The sequence below is a fragment of the Apodemus sylvaticus genome, chromosome 9 (assembly GCF_947179515.1).
Source record: "Apodemus sylvaticus chromosome 9, mApoSyl1.1, whole genome shotgun sequence".
NCBI classification, from domain to species: domain Eukaryota; kingdom Metazoa; phylum Chordata; class Mammalia; order Rodentia; family Muridae; genus Apodemus; species Apodemus sylvaticus.
In genome coordinates, this window is record NC_067480.1 from 55,071,478 (window position 1) to 55,097,717 (window position 26,240).

At 45.1% G+C, this 26,240-nt stretch overlaps 1 protein-coding gene across 1 annotated transcript in view; it reads right to left on the reverse strand.

The window, feature by feature from the left end:
• LOC127692638 (aldehyde oxidase 1) overlaps positions 1 to 26,240 on the reverse strand; it is a 69,194-nt gene that overhangs the window by 4,941 nt on the left and 38,013 nt on the right. The window contains exons 20-31 of the mRNA XM_052193217.1: positions 24,119 to 24,215; positions 21,257 to 21,381; positions 19,808 to 19,941; positions 18,858 to 18,945; positions 15,763 to 15,849; positions 15,124 to 15,315; positions 12,196 to 12,423; positions 6,091 to 6,186; positions 4,133 to 4,261; positions 3,466 to 3,540; positions 1,418 to 1,470; positions 285 to 399 (exon numbers count right to left, since the gene is read on the reverse strand). Coding sequence (XP_052049177.1) covers positions 285 to 399; positions 1,418 to 1,470; positions 3,466 to 3,540; positions 4,133 to 4,261; positions 6,091 to 6,186; positions 12,196 to 12,423; positions 15,124 to 15,315; positions 15,763 to 15,849; positions 18,858 to 18,945; positions 19,808 to 19,941; positions 21,257 to 21,381; positions 24,119 to 24,215 — 1,419 coding nt within the window. The remainder of the gene's footprint in view (positions 1 to 284; positions 400 to 1,417; positions 1,471 to 3,465; positions 3,541 to 4,132; positions 4,262 to 6,090; positions 6,187 to 12,195; positions 12,424 to 15,123; positions 15,316 to 15,762; positions 15,850 to 18,857; positions 18,946 to 19,807; positions 19,942 to 21,256; positions 21,382 to 24,118; positions 24,216 to 26,240) is intronic.

The following is a 26,240-nucleotide window of genomic DNA, read 5'->3' on the forward strand; positions in this document are numbered from 1 at the left end:
TCTCCCTCTCCCTGCTTTTCTCTGCCTCTACTACCCCTCTTACCCTCTTGACTCCTCTCCCCATGGCCTGAATAAACTCTATTTTATGTTATACTGTCCTGTGGCTGGTCCCTCAGGGGGAAGGGATGCCTCAGCACGGGCAAGCTGAGACACCCTCTTCCTCCACACCTCACCACACCTCCACAGAACATAGTCCCCCTCTCTTTGTCTTTATAGACACACCAGCACGTGTGGAATTTAAGCGTCTCACAAGTACAGTGAGAAGACAGTCCCGGCGGACTGACCTTATGGCTCCCGGTCAGGCAGTCTATTTCCACCTCTGAGCAGGCGGCTCCAAACACGAAGTATTCGAAGGGATGGCCTTCCCCCTTCTCCCAGTTTATGTCGGACTCGTAACCCCTGAAAGAAACAGCAGAAGGGCCGAGGAGCACTGTTCAATAATCTCATCAAGTCCCACAGTCACAACGATGACAAAACCAGCCAGAAGGGAGCTGTGCCTGTCTGAAGCACATATACGTACAGGGACACGCCAGCACATATCACATGCTCAAGACTGTGTCCAATAAACATAGCTTGCTCAGTTGAATGCATGGTTAAAAACACCTACTTATCCTTGAGAGTTGAAACTCACTCCTGAGGTTAGCTTCAGACTTCTATGATTATCCTGTTGCTGCTAGCAGATATTGGATTATATGATTCTATGGTTATCAGATTGGGGGATTCAACCTGCATCGCATGCCGGACACTGTTTCAAATGGGGTTTATCTGCATGCAGTTCCTTGCTCTCTGGCTCAGTAAGCACTTCCGTGAAAACATTTAGCAAATGCTTTCCTAGAGGTTCTGGTTCTCAGGACTCCACAGTCTCTCCCTCTCCCTCCTCTTCCCCTTCCCCCTCCCACCTTCCACCTCTCTCTCTCTCTCTCTCTCTCTCTCTCTCTCTCCCCCTCTCTCCCTCTCTCTCCCTCTCCCTCTTCTTCCCCTTCCCCCTCCCACCTTCCACCTCTCTCTCTCTCTCTCTCTCTCTCTCTCTCTTTCTCTCTCTCCTCCTTCCCCCTCCCTCTCCCTCTGTAATCCAGGAGGTACTTAGGTCTTGGCTTAATTTCAACCATCCAACCCCTACTGCTGATTCCTAACTTTAGGGATAAATGACATTGTCAACAAAAGGCCCCTGCTGCGGATTCCAAGCACAAATTCCCAGAGAGCTACAACATGGCCACAATAAGATCTGAATCAGCTTTCCCCAGCAAAGGTCTTTCTGTATACCTGGATTAACTTGCAGATAAAAGTTCATTTTAAAACCAGGCTAACTGAGGTAATGAGCCATTTTTGGGAGACAAAATTACAAACAGTACTGAAATTTTTCTTCAGGCTCATGCTTGCTTTTGTCTGTGATACATGATTGAAGGGACATTTTTACCTGAAATATCCAATAGCTGAGAGACTGATGCTCTGATCAAAAGCAGTCTGGGCCTGTGAGGGTCAACAGAACACGATATGATAAATACGCCTGAGAGAACTGCCCAGGAGTTTAGTCCTATCTGTACTACGTGTGAAGTAAAGCAATAACCATAAAGGCCCCAGACAGATCATCACCTGTCCTCTTGCTCCTCCTGCATAAGCATCCATGGCTTGCTGTGTGGAGAAGCAGCATCTACTCCATACATGTGGTTGTAAATGTCAGCCATGATATGTTATGATCATAAACTGAACTATAATGGCCACTGTGTCCTGCTTATGAAGAGATCCATTCAGTTATCTGAAAAGACTTAGGCTATTAACATGGCCAATTTTTGGAAACAATGACTGGATGTTTAATTTTATATCATGTATCCATAACCATTTCAGTTGAGAGCAGTGATTTTGCTAAATTGTTGCAATTACATCAAATGGTCTTCGTTTCTGCAAATATATATGGCTGACTACTAAACAGAGAAACAAAGGTCAGGTCCAAATTCTCAAGTCTGAGAGATGGTGAAGGGCGCAGCATTGCAGCGGGGGTTGCTGTCTACCATGCAGTGGATGTGAGGCCAGTGTTGTGCAAAGGATGACGACAGAGGGTGTTCCTGAATTATATATATCTGGATGCTAATTTTTTTTCAAGACAGCCATTTTCAACCTTTCTGCACTCAGGAAACACTAGGCAGGGATAAGACAAAGATGCCAAGAACAGATTGTAAAGTTTCATATTCCTCTAATTATTTGTTACATCGTGAGCCTTCATGAACTAGCAGGAGCCCTTGGGTGAGATGTGGGTGGCTGACTGAGCCACCAGAATCCCCAGCATGCCTGCTCACACTGAGCAGCCTTGGCCCTGGAATCTTCACAAGCAGAACTCAACATAACACACTGCCAAATCTATGCTTTGATATTGCACAACTATTAATTAGGGCAGTCAGCATGACAGCTGCACCAGGGTGGTATGATACGTTCCATAGCATCTAACACTTAATAACCTGACATTTTGAAAAGTTAGCGAGTTGATGTCAGAATGTGTGTCTTTTCCTGTGACTAAACTGTCAGTGTATCAGAAGAAGTAGGTGGGTGTTTCTGGTCCACTGGGTATCTACAATGTGTATAGATCATAACCCATGGCTTGGTTTCCTATTTTATTTTGATAAATTACTTTGTTTTATCTTTATATGTATGGGTGGTTTCACCTGTAGGTATACCTGTGTACCATGTATGCTCATGCAGTACTTGCAAAGGATGGAAAAAGGCACCAGATCCCTTGGAACTAGAGTTAGAGACCATTCTGAGTGGCCATGTGGGTGTTGGGAATTAAACTTGTATCTTTTGGAAGAGCAACATAGTCCTCTTAACCTCTAAGCCATGTCTCCAGCCTCTAGTTTTCCATCTCTAAATGAGTGCCTATGTATTACAAAATGATCCCAACACTGGTTTTTTACTTACTTTTTATTTATTTTTTGGGGGGGGATGGTTTCGAGACATAGTTTCTCTGTGTAGCCTTGGCTGTCCTGGAACTCACTCTGTAGCCCAGGTGGGCCTCTAACTCAGAAATCCACCTGCCTCTGCCTCCCAAGTGCTGGGATTAAAGGCGTGCGCCACCACTGCCTGGCTGTTTTTGGTTTTGGTTTTTTGTTTTTCTATTTTATAAACAGTGAACTCAAAGGAAAAGGACAAACAGCTGTTATCCAGAAAGCACCCAGTTCCACAGCATGGAACATTCGTCACTTGTAGCTTATGGCAGGAGTTGTAGCATGCACATCATCTTTCTTTGTAAAAGACATCCCTGGGCACACTACTCCCACACTGCATGTGAATCCCCCCACATGCCACGGGCAGCAGGGCCTCTTATTTGTCATCATGCAATGACAGTGTCTTTGAATTGCCCTTTCCACAAACATAGATCACACACACACACACACACACACACACACACACACATTCGCCCTTCTGTATCTTGTTAGTTTTGATGATAAAACATAGAAAACTAATGAGTCTCACCCAATCCTTCCAAGTCCCCTGAGGATTCTTGCTGATGATGGGTTCAAGGCGTTTTAGAAGAGTCTGGCAAGCATCCTGTAAATGATTTTAAGTTAAAATTCTAATAATTTCATGAAAACATCAGTGTTGGAACAACACCATATCGCATCCCATGGAGTTACCTTGGAAGCAAGAGGAACAAAGAGACATCGGGTATCAAGGCAGCAGAGGATGGCATGAAAGGCTGCATGCAGGGAGGTCTGTGTGTGTGAGCCAGTCAGACATGTACTGGTCCGAAAGACAATTGCCTTACACACTACCCTAGGTCAAGGTCAAGACTTCACAGAAGGACCACCATGAACCACCAACCACTAGTTGCAAAGCCTTAATTTTCTGGGCACATTTAAGTTTTCAAGAAGCCAGAGCGAGAGGCAATGGGAAGAGATCATCATCTGAAGGCCCCGGCAAGAGGTAGGAGGCTGACTGAACACTGAGAGGATGATATTGGGGTTTAGAGGGGGTGAAATTACAAGGACTTGCTACCCAAATGCTGAGTGCTATGCCATCTGCTGGGTCTGTGTCTGCCCTGAATGGAAGAGATACTAAAAGATGAATGACTCTTCTGATCTCCAGCTGTTGGATGTGACCCAGAAGGGTTAATGAATGATGTCACTGCAGCGAGTTTTACCTTTACTGCCAATCCGTTGAGATCTGCCACCACAGAGCCTCCGGAGGCATTTGTGTTGGGGACAGTTTCTGTGCTTGTCCCACGCAGGTGGACACTAGACATCGGCATCCTTAATTCCCGGCTGACCACCTAGAATTTTAAATGTGGTTTTATTTCAAACACTTTGGTCAGTTGCAGCACATGCCTGGCTGGTATTGCATGTGTGTGCAGCCTTTATATGCAAGACAGGGATAAAGGAGCAGAACCATGCATTCCTTCAGGTATAAAATTCCCTCTCTCTTAAAATCCTGGTAGCTAGTCTGGACTCCTGAGTTTTAAACACATTTCCTTTTCCTCTGATTATGCTCAAGTGAAATATCATTAGGAAAAGGCAGTAAGGCTCCAGGCTAATGCAGGGGAAAGGCTTCATCAAGTCTCTGTACTAATGAAATCACTGCCATTGAGCTGTGCAAACTTCTAGCAAAGTGGATGTCACTCTAACAGGGGCTGCATGATTTCTGTTCACAGCTCTGGACACTGCAGGACCAGAGCACCTCTCAGGCAGGAGAAGGCCCTCGGGAACACAAGCATCACCGGAGAACAGAACGGTGCTGGGCTGAGGGTCAGCATGGGACTCAGGTTTCTTTAGTCTGTACTGTTTGGTGCTGGAAACATTTTAGTTGATTCAGAATTCATCTCTTTCTGGCTAACGGTGTGCTTGGTAGAGTTTGTCCACAGCTTGCCCAAGGGCACAGGCATCCTGAGCCCTTCCACAATGGGTGGTGTTCTCGGAAAAGCATCTGGACAAAGTGGACAGGCTCTCAACATTAGTTCTTTGGCTTAAGTAAGAAATCACTGAACTCTCACTGAAAAGTCGTCACTAGACAACTCTCAAGTATTAGCAGCAATAAACCAAAACCAAAACAAATCCTACACATCCCAAGGCCCTATAATTAAAAACACATTTAAATTACATCACCAGATTTGCTTTCATTCACCTGGAAAATCATCTAATGTTTTCAACAATTCATCAGATTAAATGTTTGTTCAGGGTAAAGTGCTATAGATACTTTATGGAAAACAATTTAATAATATGTATCGAGTAATTTCAAATACTCGTACCATGCGATCCAGCAATTCCTCACCTGGTGGGTCACTTCAGAAAACAATCACTGGGAGGATCATATGTTTATTTTGAAGGATATTCATCAACTTGTTCAATCACTGGGGTAGAGTTATTTACAAATATACAAGCAGCCATTAAAAGTCGTGTGTGTTAAGAATGTCCTTTTGCTTGGCTGCTATATTTTTGATACAGGATGTCACCATGTGATCAAGTTTGGCCTGTTTGATGCTCCTGTCTTAGCCTCCAGAGTGCTGGGATTACAGCCAGGCACAGCAGGCCAGGCAAATGTTAGGAATTTGCAATGTCAGGAAGCAGTGGTTATTCTTTGTAAAACTAGTTGGAAAATAACACGGCAAGGAACAAACTTACACCAGCAACATCTTAGCAATTTTTATTGGAAGAGAATCAGACAAAATAGAAGGACCCTAAAGTAGAATTGCTAATAAACACTGGCTAGACATATCAAGTCTGATTTATGTTATTGATTGTTGAGAGCCCCTAATATAAAAAGGGCAAGAAACATTGCAATCCATCCGAATTTACACATCTTTTCACCACCCAGCAAAAACTCAGAAAGGACACTTCAGTTGTCAATATATCCAAATGGAAGCAGAGAACAAACAGGAACCTTCTTTAGCAATAAAACAAGCCCATCTTTTGGCACATGCTTTTCTGGCCTTCAGTAATAAAACTGACTTGTTTACCCAGTTTCTGCTAATGGCTTAACGTTTAAGCTGTCAAGCTGACAGCCTCCTACCCATTTATTTTGGGACAGAGAAATATGCTCATGGTCTTCTCTCATGAACACATCTGAGAGGACATATCCAACAGAACCCGGTGTTTGCATTCTTACCTGAATCATTTTAGTGTGGACACCCTGCCCCATCTCAATCCCACCGTGAGAGACCAGTGCAGAGCCATCAAGATAAACATGAACCAGGGCAGCTGCCTGCAGAGAGGATGAAGAGATGACTCAGAGATGTGCTCTGACCAGTCAAAGCACCTAAGACACCTTCTACCTCTCCCCCAGGCCCTGCCCCCCAATATCTATATCTATATATCTCTAGCTCTATATCATCTATCTATATTTATCTCTATCTCTGTATCTGTATCTATATCATATCTATATCTATATCTATATCTATATCTATATCTATATCTATATCTATATCTATATCTATATCATCTATATCTATATCACCTATATCTATAGATCAGTCACAGCCAGGGCAAGCAAGTGCCGCATAGTGATCACCCTTGGTCTCTGGAAGCTTTGTGTCTTGAGTATGACTGTGACCCTAATTAGGATATTGAAAGACATGTGTATCTTCAGGGGTTGTCTCCCTAGGGAGGAACAATGTTTTAGGTTGCTTTATTTGAGGAGGGTTTGTTGGCATATGTAGGTGGAGAGGAAAGGGGAACAGCTGTGTTCACACATATTCCCACAGCTGTATGTATATTACGCAGACCCCAAAATGCAAATCCAAACAAGAGACACTGTCATTGTTTAGCTGCAAAATGACCTCAGATTATCCTGGAGCAGTGGTTCTCAGTCTTCCTAATGCTATGACCCTTTAATACAGTTCCTCATGTTGTGTTGACTCCAACTGTAAAATTATTTACTATTGCATAACTGTAATTTTGCATGAATTTGTAAATTTTTAAATGTACTGAATTTGTAAATTTGTATGAATAGTAAATCATGTAAATATATGATATGCAGGATATCTGATATGCCACTCATGTGAAAGGGTCTTTCGATCCCCAAGAGGAGTCGTGACCCGCAGGTTGGGAACCCCTGCAAACCATCCTGGCACAGTGCTGTGGCCCTCTGGAGCAATCATCTGACTGTGTCATTCCTCGGAGCATCCAAAGGTGTACATTACCCCAGTGAAGAGGAGACCAAGGGTGATCACTATGGCCTTGGAAGCAGCCCAGCTGCTTGCAGAATTAAAGGCTCAGAAGAAGCCAGACTACATGAACAGATTTTTACCACTGGCTTTTCCCACATCTCCCTGGGCTAGAAAGTCCACCATGGTGTCTAACTCACTGTGTCACCTGCAATTGTCAACTTGCAGGAACCTAGAATCACTTAGGAGAGAAATCTCTGGACATTCTAATGAAGGAGTCAGGAATTTGGGTTGTTTGAAGTGGAAAAGTTCACCCTTTTGTGGATGGCACCATTTCAAAGCCCGGGGTCTGGACTACATGAAAAGCATGTGGTGAGCTAACTGACACCGCTCACTGATACCTGAGTGAGGATGCAGCGTGACCGTCTGCTCCAAGTTCCTGTCTATCCATCCTTCCTTCCCTTCCGCGGTGCCTGGCTTAATCAGGGATTTGTAAAGATAAGAAATATGTTTAGAACATTCTGGTAACAAGGTGATTTCCATTCCTTAAACCTAAAATTCTACCAAGACTCTACTATTCAGATTTGTAAGCAACCCCAGTCAGTCAGAGTTCAGGAACTACAAGTCAGTCATATACCCCACACAAAGGACTATATTCCTAGATCAATTCTTTGCCCACCAGAAGGAGTTTATATCCATTTGTGACCTGTTGGCCACACCTGGAGAACTGCCTTTTTATCTGGCATCCAAAGGTATATATTATTCCAGTGAATAAGCAGAAATCACCACCATTCCAAGGAAGATACTTTTTTTAAAAAAAGAAAAAAATTAAAATTTTGTTTTTGTTTTTTTCAAGACAGGGTTTCCCTGTATAGTCCTGGCTGTCCTGGAACTCATTCTGTAGACCAGTCTGGCTTCAAACTCAGAAATCTGCCTGTCTCTGCCTCCCAAGTGCTGGGATTAAGCACATATGCCACCACCGCCCAGCCCAAGAAAGACACTTTTGACAGTGAATTCAATCTCTGTTTTTTCCTAGTTATCAAAATAATAACCTACATCTGAGGGCAAATGCTCATGCACCCAGTGCACAGTCTGTCTTAGAATATCAAACCATAGTAGTATCCCTAAGAGCCCTGCAGAGATGTGACAGGCTGAACTTATGAGTTTACATAATTCCTGTGTTCCTAGCATTTCTTCCCAAATAAAGATAAGAAGCAGTGTCCTCTTCAGAGAGCCCAGAGCTTGCTATTCTGCACTGTAGTGCCAGATGTGGCAGTCACTTCTGGGCTTTGTTCTATTACATTTCACAGCACTCTGGAAACGACATGCCCTACGCCTCCTTTTGAACTGGACAAGAGGTCTCAGATGTACTAGGCGCTGATACATGAACTTGCTAGAGTAGTGATTCAATCTATTCCATAAGTTCACAGGTTCTGTAATTTGCCTCCTTGGCTCTGGTAAATGTGGGTGGAACATACAACTTATTATGTGTGACTACCCTACAACCGCACTGGATACAATGTGTCCTCCTTTGTCTAAGCCTGCTGGTGAGGCACTCTGCCTGCTGGTCCGGAGCAGTACTTTTGTTGCTGAGTAATTTGTTTCATGCAGTGTTGCAAACTCCTCTCACCACTAAAAATGTCAAATTTGGTTCCATTAAGTGGCACCACCCGGTGGTTCCTTCTTAGCACCACGAAAGATAATTCTTCAAAGCTCCAGCTGTAAAACTGGCACAACTGAGCAGAGCCAGATGATTCTCAAATATAGAGGACTTAGTGGCTTAGCTAGAAGTTAGCTATAATTGTAAGAGTCCCCAAATACCTCAGCCTTGCAACATCTGGCCCCTACTCTATGCCACTGTGATAAGCTCTGAGCATGCATAGGTTAACTAGATACCATCTACATCCTTTAGGGTTCACAGTCTAGAAATGGAAGAATCTCCAAATGAGGTGCATCTGAACCCTTGACTGGCGGAGTGAGAACTGCTTCTGCTCAGGAAGGCAGCATGAGACAAGGAAGACATGGATCTGGGGTTTGAAGTGCTGAGTTCAAATCTTTGTTCTGCCACTGCTAGCCAGATGACCTGTGACTATGTGTGTAAGCAGCTATTCCTCTCTTCAACCTTGGTGTGCTTACATTCACATTTAAACAAAGAGTCTCCACACATAAACCTGAAAAGTTGATCTCTCCAGGGATAGGGACAGGGAGATATCCATGCCCTTAAATGCCTCTAATTAGGAAACAATGCCTTAAGAAACAAATCCATATCCTACCACCGCCCCACTGCCCCACCCCACTGTCTATTTCCAGAAAGCAATTGGATGAGATCAAGCAGACAAACCCACTACCAGACCCAGCCTTCCGGAGCTCACCCTAATTCCCTCTCCAGTTTTGCTGCAGAACAAGCCTTTCTGGACGCGCCTTCCAGCAAGCACCCTGTGTGACAGGTGCCAAACCCTCCACTCAGCCCTACTCGAAGCTTATGAGCACAAAGGGTCCACATGGAGACAGCTGTAAGGATGAGGCCACAGGCTAGCCCTTTCCTCCTCTCTCCTCAGGTCAGCTGACTCCCACCTCACTTGCAGTCACAGGGTGCTTTGAGGAGAAGGGTCTCCAGAGCTGCCTGGACCCAAGTGTGTCAGCCTTGGCCTAAATTCTACCAGCTGTGGAGCAGTGGAGAGGGTTTTTGAACCTCCCTGAAGTTTGGTGTTCTCACTGTGAAAATGAAAACACAAATTTTATAGGTTTTCCTAAGGGTGGAATGAGATAAGATCTAAAGATTTGTTTTAATTTATATTTATGTGTGTGTGTGTGTGTGTGTGTGTGTTTGTGACAGACACACCATATACCACACGCACACTCATGTACATGCGCATGCACAGAAACACTCACATACGAACTCATGTGCACACACAGACACACAGAGACACAGATACACACACACACACACACACACACACACACACACCCTTTCAGGGGACAGAAGAGGTTGCCAGATCCCCTGTAACTGAGAGAAAGGCAGCTGTGTGCTGAACCGCACAGTTTCTGGGAAGTGAACCCCTTCCTCTGCAAGAGCAGCAAAAGCTCCTCCGTGCTCAGTCAGCTCTCAGATTTCCCTGAGAGGATCTCTAGACAGACTTAGAGCTCAGTGGATAACTGATAATTAGTTTTCAAACTACCTTTGGAGATAGTTCTGGTGGGGGAGACATTATACCATGCCACCATTACCTACAGGCAGTGTACCCATATCTATGACCTTCAACCCAGGATTCAATAGGATCCATGCTGATCCTCTGTGCTCCTGTCTGCTCCCAGACAGATGGCCTGGCTGATCTCTCGGCTAGCTGCCAGCTAAGCAGCAATACATGTATCCCCCAGAATTCACTGCTCGAAAATCATTTTCCCAGTATTAGTTTGTTCCTCCCTTCCTTTTCGCTAATTGTGTTTTTGTCCTGGACCCCGCCTCTTGAGTATCTCCCTTGTCTGGGAAAATCTTGTACAGATGGCTACGTGACTCTGTGTTCAATTTCATGTGTGCAAACAGGCAAGGAGTGAGAGGCTCCAACAAGACAACCATGTGTGACTGTCCACACTCCGAGCCTTCTACATGCCTCCTGTAGGTTGTCTGCAAAGGATGCAGGTTCTAAGGATGATGCCAAACTCAGTGGGGTTGGTTAGGTGAAAGGCTAAAGCTGGGGAGAGGGGAAGGGCCTGCCTACTCGCTGCTCATGGTCTTCAACACACAGCACAAGCAGTGATGGAGCCCCATCCCAGACCCACTCATTCCTGGTTATTCCTCTGAGACACATCCAAACATGGAGGAAATGCCAAGTGATGTGAGAGCTCTGCTGCATCTGTGTGTGTGCATCTGTGTGTGTGCATGTGTGCGTGCATCTGTGTGTGCATCTCAGTGTGTGCATCTGTGTGCATGCATCTGTGTGTGTGCATCTGTGTGTGCATCTGTGTGTGTGCATCTGTGTGTGCATCTGTGTGTATGCATCTGTGTGTGCATCTGTGTGTGTGCATCTGTGTGTGTGCATCTGTGTGTGTGCATCTGTGTGTGTGCATCTGTGTGTGCATCTGTGTGTGTGCATCTGTGTGTGTGCATCTGTGTGTGTGCATCTGTGTGTGTGCATCTGTGTGTGCATCTGTGTGTGCATGTGTGCATGCATCTGTGTGTGCATCTCAGTGTGTGCATCTGTGTGCGTGCATCTGTGTGCGTGCATCTGTGTGTGTGCATCTGTGTGTGTGCATCTGTGTGTGTGCATCTGTGTGTGTGCACCTGTGTGTGTGCATCTCAGTGTGTGCATCTGTGTGTGTGCATCTCAGTGTGTGCATCTGTGTGTGTGCATCTGTGTGTGCATCTGTGTGTGCATCTGTGTGTGTGCATCTCTGTGTGTGTGCATCTGTGTGTGTGCAATACACACATGTATGTGTAAAAACTTAGATAAGGGGTCTGCATTGCTGCTCCACAGTGAGCTAGGATACAGCAGCCCCTCACAAGTTATTACACAAAAGTTTCATTCAAAACCAGAGGCAAAAAGCAGGTGGCATTTGGCAGCTAAGCAAAGCCTTAGTCAGCTAAAGAAACCATAGCAACAGTGCCCAGTCTTCCCTCATAACAGTTATGAAGAGTACAAACTCCAAGGACTTTGCTCAAAAAGTTCAATAATTTACTTTTCCAGGTTTACTTTATCCTACCTAGCAAGGAAGTCAGTCACCCAGTACCCCACAACTTCCCATTTCTATTTCATGTCTAGAAACACCAAGTCACCCAGCTGGAAGAGGGGCCTTAGAGACCTTCTGTCCCAGTCTCTTACATGAACATCCAGGACTCAGAGCAGTTAGCTCGGCTTCTTAGCACCAGGGCCAGAAATAAATCACAGGTCCTCCCCCCTGCCATTCCCCACCAAGAATGTTTCTAACTGTTAAACCCCTGCAGGTTGTGCAGAGTTCTTGTGTCCCAAAGTAATACAGGCTTTGCCATGCACAACCTGGGTGGGGCAGGGCCATCATATGGCTAGTTCAACCAGGGGAAGTTTCCTTGACACCCTTGTTTCCCCAGGCTTCTGCCAGGTGACATTCCCACGTGTGTTTGAAAGACTGACCTGTCCCATGGCTACTGATCCAATACCCACAGGAAACTTCAGGGGAATCACGGCCATGCCCCTCTTCTTCCAAGAATTCTCTGTGTTGAATTTTGCTACAGCTGTTTTCCTCTCGAAGTAGGAGCACTTGGCCATGCACTCTCTCCAGCACTCAGAGAGGGTTGTGGCGTTCAACTCTTGCTTGTAATGGGTATTATCAACTTGCTTGTACATATTTACGGCTCGAACCTGTGGAAGGAGAAGAGATTAAAACATGAAGGAAACTCAGAAGACAAAGTCTTGTCCACCTACTGCCCTCTTCCCCCACTCTGCCCATCCTAAAAGGGCCAAGCTGGGTTCTACCCAGTTATTCATAAAGGCACAGATAGCATCCTCTTCATCCACCACTCAGAACCCTGACTGACTATGCTGGACTCACTTGTTTCTGTGCTATTCCTGTGACAGTTTATAAGGTAGAATCCTAAACCTCTCTTCCTGTGAATCTCAGTATGGTCCAGGTACACCCCTGACTCTCGGTTCTTGTGTGCGTCAGTTGCAAGGTTGCCTGGGCTAAGCCACCTGGGTTGTGTAGATGCTCCCAAGGCAAACCAAAGGAATATTTGTTTAAATATAGCTAATGGCTAAGGGAGGGAACAAACAAGATTGCTTTTAATTTTTTTGAGAGTTTCATGCAAGCATATTAAGAATTTTCATTGTTTTCAGTGTCTGACTCCCTCATTCATCCCTCCTCCCTAGTCCCTAGGCCCATGGAAACCCTTCTTCCCAACATGCTTCCTCGCCTGTGTTTTTGTGGTATGAACTACTATGCATAATTGGAATCCCTTGCACAGACACGGCCGGGACATTATTTTCTGAAGCATGGGCAACTGTCCAGTGGATACACCACTGCAGAAAGTAACCTGACTGCCTCCAGCAGCCATTAACATTAGTCCCTCAAGGCTGGGCGGAGCCTCAGGAGCCCTTCCTCTAACCTCATAGGCGGTCGACTGGCTCCTTCTTGGGTAGGTCTCAGGCAAGTAGCTGCAAATGAGAAGATTCCATCCCCAGATATGCAACGCCCCATATAAACTATTAACAGTATTCCCAGAACTGGCAACTAAAGTCTCTCAGCAGAGAGCAAAAGGCATCGACTTTTGCAAAAGACCGGTTCCCTCTACAAGCAGATAGAGGCCATTATAAACACAAGCCTTCCCAAACCACTCCCCTAGCAATTGCTGGGATCCCTAGAAGAGGGAAAGTAGAACTTGATCCAACCTGCCATTCAAGGGAAAATAGATTTTTTAAGTGACTTCCCGGACAGGAAGGGATGTCTTTGTGTCATTCCCCTCTCCTTTCTACTGCCAAACATAACAATGGCAGAGGCTTCTGCCAGTGGCAGGGACAAGGACCCCTACGAGTTTAAGAGACATAAAGAAGGTGGCTCCTATCTTTGGTCTTAGAGTTAGTGTTAAGAGGGAAAACGTAGATGAACTGAGGGTTTGCGCTTTCCAGGCCTCCTGGAGCAGGAGGCAAAGGGGTGTGGTTGTCAGAGGTACTGCTGCATGCGGTCCATCTGCACAAGGTGCCAAAGAGAGAACGGGGCGTGCGTGCGTGCGTGCATGCGTGCGTGCGTGCGTGCGTGCGTGCACATGTGCACATGCGTGGGTGCGTTTTCCCAGGCACTTTTTTTTCATCCCTTGTCCTCTCAGGCCCAGTGCAGAGGAGGAGGGTGGGGGGAGCCAGTTCAGCGTGTCTCCTCTACCTAAACTCCACACTGGAACCTGGGGTGGAGGAGGAAATGGAGGGGGAATTATCTTTGCTAATGAATGAAGTTGAGGCTGAGACTTGTAGAATTGACAGGTGACAACTTAAGAGCTGAAATGACAAACCTTGCGACAGCCACCTGAGATGTTGGGGAAGTGAGGGAGGGGTTGGCAGGCTGAGGTGGTGGGTACGCTGCTGTTCCTATGGTTTGGATACAGCTTATCTCCAAGGACTGGGATGTCTGAGGTAAGCTTCTCAGTACAGCGCTGTGAGGATGGGGAACCTCTCAGAGGGGCGGCCAGGTGGAAATGAGGTCCTCTCCAGAGAGTAGGTAGTTTGCATGAAACCCTGGTTACTTCTCATGAGACTGAGTTATTGGCCAAGAATGAGCTTGAGACCCTGCAACGCCAGCTGCTGTGCAGACCAGATCAGAACTGAGTGGATGCTAGCACCATGACCTTAGACATCTGAAGGTGTGTGTGCGTGCATGTGTGTGTGTGTGTGTATGTGTGTGTGTGTGAGAGAGAGAGAGACATCTGAAGGGGTGAGTGCGTGCAGGTGTGTGCATGTGTGACTATGTGCATGTGTGTGAGACATTTGAAGGTGTGTGTGTGAATGCATGTGTGTATGCATGTGTATGTGCATGTGTGTATGTGTGTGAGACATTTGAAGGTTGTGTGCACGCGTGCGCGCATGAGCATGTGCATGTGAGTGTGTGCATGTGTGTGTGTGTGTGTGTGTGAATCTAATCCATGCTCTGAATTTTTAAAAAAGTTACTTTTATTTTATGTGCATTGGTGTTTTGCTTGCATGTTTATGTGTGTGAGGGTGTCAGATCCCCCTGGAACTGGAGTTACAACTGTAAACTGCCTTGTGGGTGCTTGGAATTGAACCCCAGATCCTTTGGAAGAGCAATCAGGGCTCACAACCACTGAGCCTTCTCTCTAGTCCCTCCAATTCATATTCTTAAAATAGTGGTTCCTAGATTTTTTTTTTAGTGGAGTATGGGTAAAGCAAGGACCACTAAACTTGGTTACTGACTCTATTAACTATTTGACTGGGTAAACTCAAACAACTAATTTACTCTCTGGATATCCTTTCTAATTCTTTAACCTAAACGGTCTCCAAAGCCTTCCCAGCTCAGATGTTCAGCATCTTTTATATGTCAGACTAGAGGAGGGTTACCTGCTCAGGGGAGAGGCCACATTTGATTGCCACTTCTGTGATGCAGGCTTCAGTGACCAGCCCTGCCTGAGGAAAGCCAAACCCACGCAGAGCAGTGTTGGATGGAAGGTTGGTCCTGCAGGCCCAGCCCCGGCAGCGTAGGTTGGGAAACTTGTAAGCATTGTCCATCTTCAGAAGCCCCATTTCTATCACCTGAAGAAACCCAGAACCGATGTGAGCAATGAACCGATATGTCTTCTTTGCATTTCCTAACCATGCAGATACCTCAGAATGAAGCCAGGCTGGAAACAGCGCCTCTCTTTATTTCTCAACAAAAAAATGCTGAAAGACCTCACACCCCAGCTAAATACATTTTGCTGTAAGATAAATCTAAAAGCTTTGACTCAATCTCAGTTATTACCTTTAATTTTCAAAGCTCGGCCTAGTGCTAGGCATGGGAAGCAGACACACTGCCCAGCATACTGCCTACAGCTTGGCTGAGATCTCTGAGCTCCGTCTGCTTGTGGTTTTCAGGAACTCTTTGCTATTCTGCAGTGAGTCCTTTATTAAACGTTATGTAAAGAGTGAATATTTCCTGAGCTGAGGAATCACTCTATGTACTACTCTTTGAAGAATAAAACCTTCCTCTAAAATACTTACCCATAGCGACTCATCCAGGGAGCAGCCGCCATTGCAGTAATGCTGCACGTCCAGGGCCAGGATTCTGCCGTCGTTCATGAATCCAGCCTGGGGGAGAGAGCTGACTGCTGGGACTGGCTCTGGAGGCCAAGTCCACACAAAGATCGCTTAATTGTACTTGGGGAAAGCTTTGTGGAGTTAGGTTTGACAGCTGTTTCTTGAATACAGAGCTGGCTTGGTGATATTGGGAAGACTCTGTGTGACAGTCAGTGTTAAGTATCAGCTTGACAGATCTAGAATTGCCAATGGGCAACCCCTGGAGGGATTATCTTGATTGGGTTAACTGAAGCAGAAGACCTGTCTAAACAGTGGGTGGCATCATTCCCTCGGCTTAGGTTCTAGGCTGCAGCAAAGGGGAACATAAGCTGAGCACAGGCCCTACAGCAGGTACTCCTTAGATAAATACTCAATGCTAGTATATAATTATATATCACTATATAACATAATTACTCTCACTTCCTGTCCTCACACTTCTCTCCACTAGCGACCATGGTGATGTCCTCCATCATAATGGTCCAGCCTTTTGAGTGATTGATCATTTAGGTGAAAGACATTTCTGCTTCAATGACCTGTTTTCATTTCTTCCCCAACACTTAGACAAACAACATCATCATTTTCCTTCCAGAATGATCGCTGCTTCCAGATTTCTTTCTTTTAGAAAACTCCAGGCTGTGTTTTGTGGCCTTATTCATCATGTGGTGCTAAGTTTTTCAACAAATACTACTTTATACAATATAAGCTCTGGAGCTTGTCTGTCCCATAACTCACAACCATGTCCCAGTCTCAGCTGCTTCCTGTCTATCCGTCCTGCCTCCTGAAGGGACCTGCTCCATGTTCACTCAGCAGGCCATCCTATCCACAGAAGTCACGTCACCCTCCTTGAAAAGGGCTCAAGCCCAGTTAGGGCAAGTGATTTGCCAACAATCTACAGTGTTTGGGGATGGATGGCTTTGTGCACTGTGTATCCAGATGCCGATTGCCATGCCCAGAGATCTGGTTGCAGTCTGGATGTTGGTGTTTTCGTGATACTTAGAGCGTTCCCTGTCTCAGTGACTTGTAAAGATTGTTTTCCATCACCTGTGATTGGTCAATATTGCTCAGCCAATTATCTGGGTAGAAGAGAATTGGGCAGGACTTCCCATCCTAGTCAGGGGGCCCCAAGCAAAAAGAGAGGAGAGGTGGAGAAAGAAGGAAGGAAGATGTTAGTCCAAGAGGATTAGTCATGAGGATGCCGTGAGAGAGAAGCCATAAGAAGAAAGAAGAGGAGAAGTACCAGGAAGACTTGCCACAGGCAGATCATCACGGGACAGCCATGACGACACCGTGGACCAGAGCAAGCCAGGGCAAGACTCAGATGCAGGTGAGGGACAACGAGCCTGGGAAGTAGGCAGCCGTGGAGGTTTAGAATAGATGAGTGTCTGCCCAGCAAACTGCCTGCAGCTTGTTAATAAACTTATTAGGTCTCTGTGTCATTTATTCAAGAGCTAAAATGGGCTGGAATAGGCATAGAAACACCTTGTCGTCACTTGGGAACAAGTTTCGGGGGAAGCGTAGAGAAGCCCCAGAATTCCATCTACAACTTGGTCTCACTCTTTAGTGTGAAGTTAAATTTAAAATCATTCTGGGGCTCTAAGCCTCCCTCAGGCTGGTATCTGGGCACACAAGACTACATTTTCCAGTTATCCCCACAGCAAGGTGCCAAAGTCAGTCCCACAATGTCTGGACAGAAGCAAGGTCTATCACTTACAGGCTTGGCACCTGATAGGTCATCTCTATCAGTATTCCCTTGTCTGTTGCCTGCTGCAGAAGGCTCTGTGGAGGACTCAGGTCCCTGCACAGATTCCAATAGAACTTTCAGGGACTATGGCAATATTCCATGTCTACACTTGGAATATGATAGTCAACAATTACAGGTGGACATTGTGTACTTGAAACATTGTGTACAGCATCATATTAGTTTAATTTTGTTAATTTAATACAAATTTAAATAGTTGTACACACCCAATGGTTACTAGAGAGCAGTCTAAGGGGATAAAGGTGCTATTAGAAAAACAAGTCCCTGGATGACTGAAGCAAGCCCTCCCCTCCTCCAATCCATGCAAACTACAAGACTCCTACCTGAATAAGAAATAACATAATAAAGGTTTAAGATCCTGAGAGATTTGGGTTATTTGTTAAAGCTGTCAGCAAGCTTTAAAACATAACATAATCTCTTAAAAGGTGAAAAGATAGTTATTCTCTTCTATAGAAACTTTTGTAGGAATTTCTGGGTCATAGTTTTTCACAATATGCTTGATATATTAAAAAATGAGGAACCATTTGCAAATAATTGCAATTTCATATAGCACCATTGTTATAGGAATTATTCTATTTTTACCTTTTATGTGTGAAAAGAATGGTTATCAGATTGACTTTACGGGTATACAGTCACATGTTTTCCAATCATTCACTCTGTAATGCTCAATTTTAGCTAGCACTTTCTCTCAAACCTACATCACCAAGCAGAGCGGAAATCTCATTGAATTGGGCGGTAATTAAACCGGAGCACAAGAAGCAGAAAATTTGACTACCGTTCATTTAGGCTGGTTTTTATGTCAATTTGACATAGCTGGAGTCATCTGAGAGGAGGGACTGTCAACTGAAAAAATGTCTGCCTAAGACTGGGCTCTAGGCAAGCCTGTAGGGAATTTTCTTAATTAATGAGTGAGGGGGCTCAGTGTGGGTGGTGCCGCCCTGGACTGGTGGGCTTGAGTGCTATAGAAACGCAGCTGGGCAAGCCCTGTGGAGCTAACCTCTCCTCCATCACCGTCAAAGCCTGATTCCAGGTCCCTGACCTGTTTGAGTTTCTGCCCTAATTGCTCTCAGTGATGAACTAAAATATGGAACTGTGGGTGAAATAGACGTTTCCTCCTTGGTGTAACATCACAGCAAAGGAAACCTGAGTAAGACACAGTTTCCGATGTGTTTGTTGTTCTTCCCCTGTCAGTGTAGCCATCTGCCTTTACGAATGCTCTAATTGCAACAGGAATCCTTCCCTGACTCGTTCTTCTGCTCACTTTGTACTTTCCAAGGTAAGGATGGCGGCCTCCAGTTATCAACATGTCTTCTCCTCGTTCCAGAATGCAGCGGACTGCGCGGCCATGTCTGAAACAGAAAATAAAAATTAACCAATCAGGCAAACAAACAACCAAAAGAGCTCACTGTTATTCCACAGTCATTATGCCTTCTACATGTTGGCTCCAAAGGCAATTCCCTATATGGTGAGGTTTTTAAATCCTCACTGAAAAACAGTAAGATAAATAAATGTCAACACTAAAAGCATCTATTTAATTCAAGAGAGAAGAAAGACAGACAAACAAACAAACAGACAGACATGGCCGGGAAAGCACAGGGAGAGAAAGAGAGGCTGATTGATTTTAGGAGATTAAATGGGTTATATATCTGACCCATAAACACATCACTCAGACTATCAATGCTAAGGACAATGCCACCCATGCGGGACCTGTTTCTGTTGACTTTCTAAGCACTGCAAATTTTGTTTGCTTGCTCTACTATCTGTCTGCCTTTCCTATCTATCTATCTATCTATCTATCTATCTATCTATCTATCTATCTATCTATCTGTTTTTTGAGCCAGCATGTTTCTGTGTATCCCTGGCTGTCCTTGGAATTCACTCTGTGGACCAGACTAGCCTCTCAAAGTCACAGAGATTCTCCTGCCTCGGCCTCCCGAGCACTGAGTTTAAAGGCATGCAGCAGCACTGCCTAGCCCATGTATTATAATATTTTTACAATGGCTTTCATCATATTTTCAGTGATTGGTGCTTATTTTGCTTCTTACAGTCCTTGGCAATAAAAGACAAAGAAGTTTAATAAGCTGGCCCGTCGCTTGGCTGTTGCTCTGTACCGTGTGATCTTAAATACCCTTACTCTAGATTCTTCCTCATTCCACGTCCCAGTATTAAGATATCACTTCACATTCAGTTTATCAGATTCCTCCCACTTACTTGCTGGCGGCGAATGCAGTGATGGCTGCCATGATGCTGGTCTTGCCCACCTTCCCTCCAAATGCCCCACCAACACGCCTTACGTGACACATGACCTTGTTGACCGAGAGCTTCAAGGTTGCAGCAACTATATCCTGTCAACGATAAGGGGTTTCATTGCTTTGGCCCATCATCAGCAAGACTTATGGTCATAAAAGTCAGGCCCACAATCCTGACAAGAAGCCTGTCCCCTGAGTGTCACAACTATTACACAGTTTGTTTCCATGATGTTGAACACGAGACACAAGCCACACGGTTCATATGGTTATGATAAATGACAGAAAGGAAAAGTGCCCAATTGTTGCCCAGTTGTTGTTACCATCACCAACAACTATTCTCTTGGCTAGAATGACATTGCTAAAACTACTGTTAACATGAACAAGTTCTTTCCATAGTGGTGAGATAATTCTAAGCCTGTTAGAACCACAGCCAGCGTATCCTTTCCACAATAATCCCTCTCGGGATGTTTCCTGAAGCAGTAAGACGTCACAGCCCTGAGCCTCTCCATTTTTCACATCCTTCCTGCATTACTGTGAACACTGACCAGTCTTCCCAGGATGTGGGTTCCTGTTTTGGTCATCCTATCTTAACTGGTTTTTACTAAGGGGAAGCCCACTGTCACACGGGGCATGGACAGCAGTTATCTGGTCCCTCTTGGTGTGACACCCTCCGCAGTGCTGCTGTTCACTTCCTCACACTCCTCCTCTGGATCCTTGGGACCCATCACATCCAGATCCCTTCGCTTTGCTTCTGACCTTTCCCTCAATGCTTAGACCCGTGCAGGCAGGCATCATCCCTTTCTTGCACGTGAGTTGCCTGGGACACAGGACATAGGCAACAGAGGCTTTTAGGAGAGGCAGGTGGGTAAATGAAAGAGAGATGTTTGTCCTGTAGAACTGCCTGGGATAGATAGCTTCTCTCCCACCTCCTGATCTCCTTGCATCACAGAGGCAAACAAAAGCTGCTTATCTGTAAGATTCCCTGGGTGATTCTGATGCCCCCCCCACACACACACATACACTCCTTTCTCTTAATCCTTCCACTCATGTCACTTTTTTCTTCGAAGGTTTAGTGCCTTGCTGTTTCTTTTCCAATACAGTTTCCTAGCTGCTCCTTGTAAATGAGGTGCTATCAGCTTGAGAGGACAGGCCTTTCCCATTTTCCCTTTGTTTCTTAACAGCCAAGGGGACATCAGAGATGCCTGCTGGTTGTATAATTGACTTTAAAGCTGCACCCACAAGCAAAGACTTCTCTCTAATAAAAACCCTCTTCTAAGTTAGGAAGGTCTAGCGTTGTTAGTATCCAAATGCATATATAAGTACTTAATGTGTTGTTGCCTATAATTGTTCTTGTACATTTTGCTGTCAGAAACCATTTAGCCATGTCCCCACTTCAATGACCCCATGTTACCTGTATATATCTGGGGAACTGTGTAGACACATAGATGTCAATCTCTCCATCCTCTCCTTTGGGAACAACAAGCATGCTTTGGGTTTCCATATAAAAATGTTCCTGGCCGCCTATGTGTATTTCACCTGTTACAAGAGAACACGTGGAAGTCAAATGTCAACAGAGAGAGCAGGTTGTTTTCCACCCTCTCCCTTTATCTTATGGCACAGAAATTTCACTGACTGAGCTCTAAGCCACACACTGAAGGGTGGGAAACCCCAATGTTTAGCTTTCAGCTGAAAGCAGAGTTGTAGAAGAAACACTTGATCCTGTCAAATTGTGCAGCCAGAGCCCTGAGGAAAGACATCTGAGTTTCTAGAGTCAAAATTCCGTGACAAGGAGACTTCTAGTTTCAAGATGGGATGAAATATTGTGTTCCTCCCTGTTTCCTCCATTAGATAAGTCTAATCACTTGAACCTTAAAGATAAACAGATCCAAGAAGTATGATGGTTAATTGTGTAAAATGGAGTCATTTGTGTCATATCCAACAAAAATGGCATCAAGAGGCCATGGGGCAAACACCTGTTGCAAAATGGTCTCCCAAGCTCAGTCCAAAGTGACAAGGGCCTACGTTAACTCATACGTATGTCTTACCTACTAAATATTGAGACACACCAGTCAGAATGTGTTCTGCCAATGATGTTGCCAACATCACTGGGCCTTCTTAAGATAGAACTTGGATAATCTTTTCTTCACCAATAAACCCTGACCTTTTCCTTTGTTCTCCAGGCAAGAGGGTAGCCCTTTTCTATAGGAGTCTCCTATATTGCATTTCTATTTCTTGTATATTATCCCCAAAGAAGTCCATTCATTATTCTGTCTTGTCTTTCTCTGTCTCTGTGTCTCTCTCTGTCTCTGTTCTCTCTCTCTCTCTCTCTCTCTCTCTCTCTCTCTCTCTCTCCCTTCCTTTCTTCTTTCTTCCTTCCTTCCTTCTTTTTTTCTTCCTTCCTCCCTCCCTCCCTCCCTTCCTTCCTTTCTCTCTCTTTTTGGGTAAGGTTCCCTGGGTGATTCTAACCCTCACACTTTTTCTTAATTCCTCCACTCATGCCATTTTTGATTTCACTGGTTTAGTGCCTTGCCATGTCTTTTCCAATATGGTTTCCTATCTGCTTCTTGTAAACGGGTACTGTTGGTTTGAGAGGATGGGCCTTTCTCATTTTCTCTTTGTTTCTCAACAGCCAAGGGGACATCAAGAGATGCCCGCTGGTTGCATAATTGATTTAGAAGCTATGGGAAACAGCCTCATGAAAGTCAAAGACCAGAAGAGAGACCTAGGAAGACACTTTTAGAAGTAGTTAACACCAACCAACTACAACGGAAGGACCTGTAGCCCCACCCTGACCTGCAGAGGTTGATTGGGGAGCTCAGATTCCCAGCCCTGCCAACTGTCATGAGTACACCACGCAACCTCTGCTGGTCCACATCTTTGCTCCCAGTAGGAGCTGTTCTTTCCCCTCATGTGCAGTAACAAGGCAGCACCCTGCTCCTTCTTGCCCACCTGCAACCGTCAGTTCTAGTACAGAAGATGTTACTAAGAGCCACACTATTATAAGACTATATTCAAAATATCCCAGAGTCTATAAAAAGTCACCCACCAGTCCAAGAACCAGGAAAACCTCAACTTCAGTGAAGAAAGACCAACACCAAAATGACACAGATGTTTGGCTCATCTGACAGGTGAGCAGCTATCATAAGAATGTTTCAATGAGAAATAATCAAAATGTGGAATCTTAACAAGAGAAAGATATAAACATATCAAAAGGAAATTCTGCAACTGTCAGATTCAAGAGCAGAAATGATTAATGAGCAAGAAAAAGGGTAATTAAAAACATCCAGACATGGTGGTACACTCCTTTAGTCCCAGCACTTGAAAGGTAGAGGCAGGCAGATCTATGAATTCTAGGCTATCCTGGTCTACAGAGTGAGTTCCAGGGCAACCAGGGCTACACAGAGAAACCCTGTCTTGGGGAAAAAAAACCCTAGTGATGATGATGATGATGAGGGTGATGATATAATCATACCAATCTAAAACTGGTAAAGAATAGACTAGAAAACAATAAAACCATGTGACAGGAAGGGGGATCTGCCGTTTGTGTCACTGAAATCAAGTGTTTGAAAAGTAATGGCCAGCTGTGAGGTGGTGGCGTACACCTTTAATCCCAGCACTAAGGAGGCAAAGGCAGGCAGATTTCTGAGTTTGAGTTTGAGGCCAGCCTGGTCTACAGAGTGATTTCCAGGACAACCAGGGCTACACAGAAAAACCCTGTCTTGAAAAAGACCCAAAACAAAACAAAACAAAACAAACAAACAAAAAAGAAAAGAAAAGTAATGGCCAAATTCTTCCCAGACTTGGAAGAAGATATAAACCTACAGATTTAAGAAGTTGGGTGACCCCAAACTGTATGAATCTGAAGAAATCCTTGACACTGTTGAATTTCAAAACACTAAAGATGAAACTAAATGCTATTCTGAAGGCTGCCAGTGCCTGATTTAAAATTAAAAAAAAAAAAAGCATTTCTAAGAGCACTCTATGCGCCCCAGTAACCATGGCAGCAGAGGAAGCAGCACAAAACTCTCTAGTGTAGTCACGTCGGAATTATGTACTTGGTGACAATATCCCTCAACAGTGAGCACCAGGGCAGGCTGGGGACGGACGGAGGCAAAGAGCTGTTTGTGGGCGCTTCACACCGCTAGCTTGAAGGTTCCCACTCTCTGGAAGCAACAGCTGCTGAGGCTGTTGGGTGGCTTCTCGAAGGCAAAGGAAGCCCTAGACTAGACATGCACAGAAAGCCGCCGCTGCTCAGGGTTGAAGAAAGTTTTACCTTCAAGAATTTGATCCACGATTTTAAAAGCTTCATCAACATTCCCACACTCCAGCTTCCGTTCCGACTCGAAGAAGGACTTGTGCTGTATAGCGTCCTGGAAAGAGAACAGAGAACTGTGGCAGCCTGACAGAGAGCCTGCCTCTGGGCGGCCCAGGTCCTGTGGGAAAAGCAGACTTCTCATGTGGGTCCAGGTTCTCTCCACCTGGCTCTGGAAAGTTAAGAAAGCCAGGCTTCAGAGACTCTCCAAGGAGCAAATGCAAATGAACCCAGTAAGTGTAAGCACACTGAGCCTGCTCAGAAAACACCTTCTAAGAGGGGACACAGAACAAAACTACTGTTTTCCAGGCTGACAGTTCCCTGGGATTAATCATCCATTTTATGTAGCCAAGGCCACTTAGCTGACTCAGACAGACAGGGTTATCTCTCCAGGCCACTTCCCCACTTCCTAGTGTTTGACTGTAAGCCTCTCTGAGGATCAAGTGGCAGGCACACACTCAGCTTACTGTGAAATGAGACAAGAACCCTGTGGCATAAATGTCATATCAATGCGAGCTAAAACCACTAATGACTGGAGACACAGGCTCTGCCCACTAGACTCCCACTCCTTCTTCAGGGCCCTGAGCATTTTATTTGCACCGGGCACTGCAGTGACAGGAGCCACCGGCCCTAGACTGATGGTTCACATTGGGCTTGCCTGGGTACCACAAGTCCATTTTCACACTGGCTTCCCTGGTGTCCAATTGAGAAGTACTACAGTAGAACAGCCAAGCTTCAACTGCAACCCAGCTCCTAGCAGCATTCTCTACCACGGGTTTCCAGCCATCTGTGAAGCAGCTGGCAGGTGTGTGTGTGTGTGTGTGTGTGTGTGTGTGTGTGTGTTGGGGGTGGGGCCTCCTAATTCTGGATCCCTCTGGCCACCAGAAACTGTATAGATGCCTCTTCTGTGACTGTGCCAGTTCCTCTACTGAAAGGCTATGATCTTCGGTGGAATGTTTGCTCCGTGCCCTTGGGGAGCCCTGTTAGTTTCTGGTGGGGGACAATAGTTGTCTGAGCTCATAGGGCTCGTGTGAGGGCTCAGTGAGGGCTCACCAAGCCAAGCACACAAGCAGAGCACTGTTCCTGCACTGACCACAGATCACAGATCTACTGCTGCTGATGGATACAGAGAGGTTCTGAGGAGGGCGCTTGTTTTTCACACTTGTTCCAAGAGTTTGGGTAGAGTTTCTCCATTCATAGTTCTAGGAAGCATAGGCTGGATGAAGCCTTCAGTTACTGACTCAGATTATTTGTTTCCAGGCCCCTTTTGCTGAGAATACTCTTCATACTAAATCAACAGCTCATAAGCTTTTTTTTTTTTTTTTGTACTTAACCAAAAGTTCCTATATGACAGGGTTTTGTTTTGTTTTTTAAGTAACTTTTCTATTCTTTTTGTAAGAGTTAATCTTTTCCAGTCTCACTTGCTGACTGCTCTTTGGGTGACTTTGAGCCAATCTCCTGAATCCTGTTAGCTGGACAGTGGTCATCGGAGAGCAATATGCTGAGAGTTGGGTGAGGCTCCCTGTGAGAGGTGACGCTTTCACGCACTATCAATATTTGATGTTTTCTGGCAAGCAATTAGGGTCTGTTGGTCAAGGCTGAGACAGCGAGGGAAAAGTACTTACGTGCAACTTTAATTTGGCTGCAGAAGCAAAAGGGGGAAAGTGGATTTTTAGCCACTGACAAAGAGTACAAGCAAAAACTTGATGAAGCATTCGTCACTCACGGAATTCCTCTTTAAAAGCCATTATAGCTCAAAAACAGACATTTCAGAGAAAGGATAGGACAGTATGAAACTAGGGGATGAAAGAAGCAGAAAAGAGAAAGGAGGTTTGGATTGGACTCTGGCTACAGAAACACGAATATTTCTTACTGTTGTCCTCTTGACATGATTTTATTTTAATTTGAAAACACTACGGGAACTTTCCAGAACTAAGGACCATGCTCCTGGGAATAAAGCACCACAGGAAATACACCCAAGGCCAAGTTCTCTTGAAAACACTGATCTTGGCCAACGGTTTTCTCACTTTAGGTAAGGCGACCCACACAATGTACCTGTGGCATAGAGAGGCCTCTGCTGTCA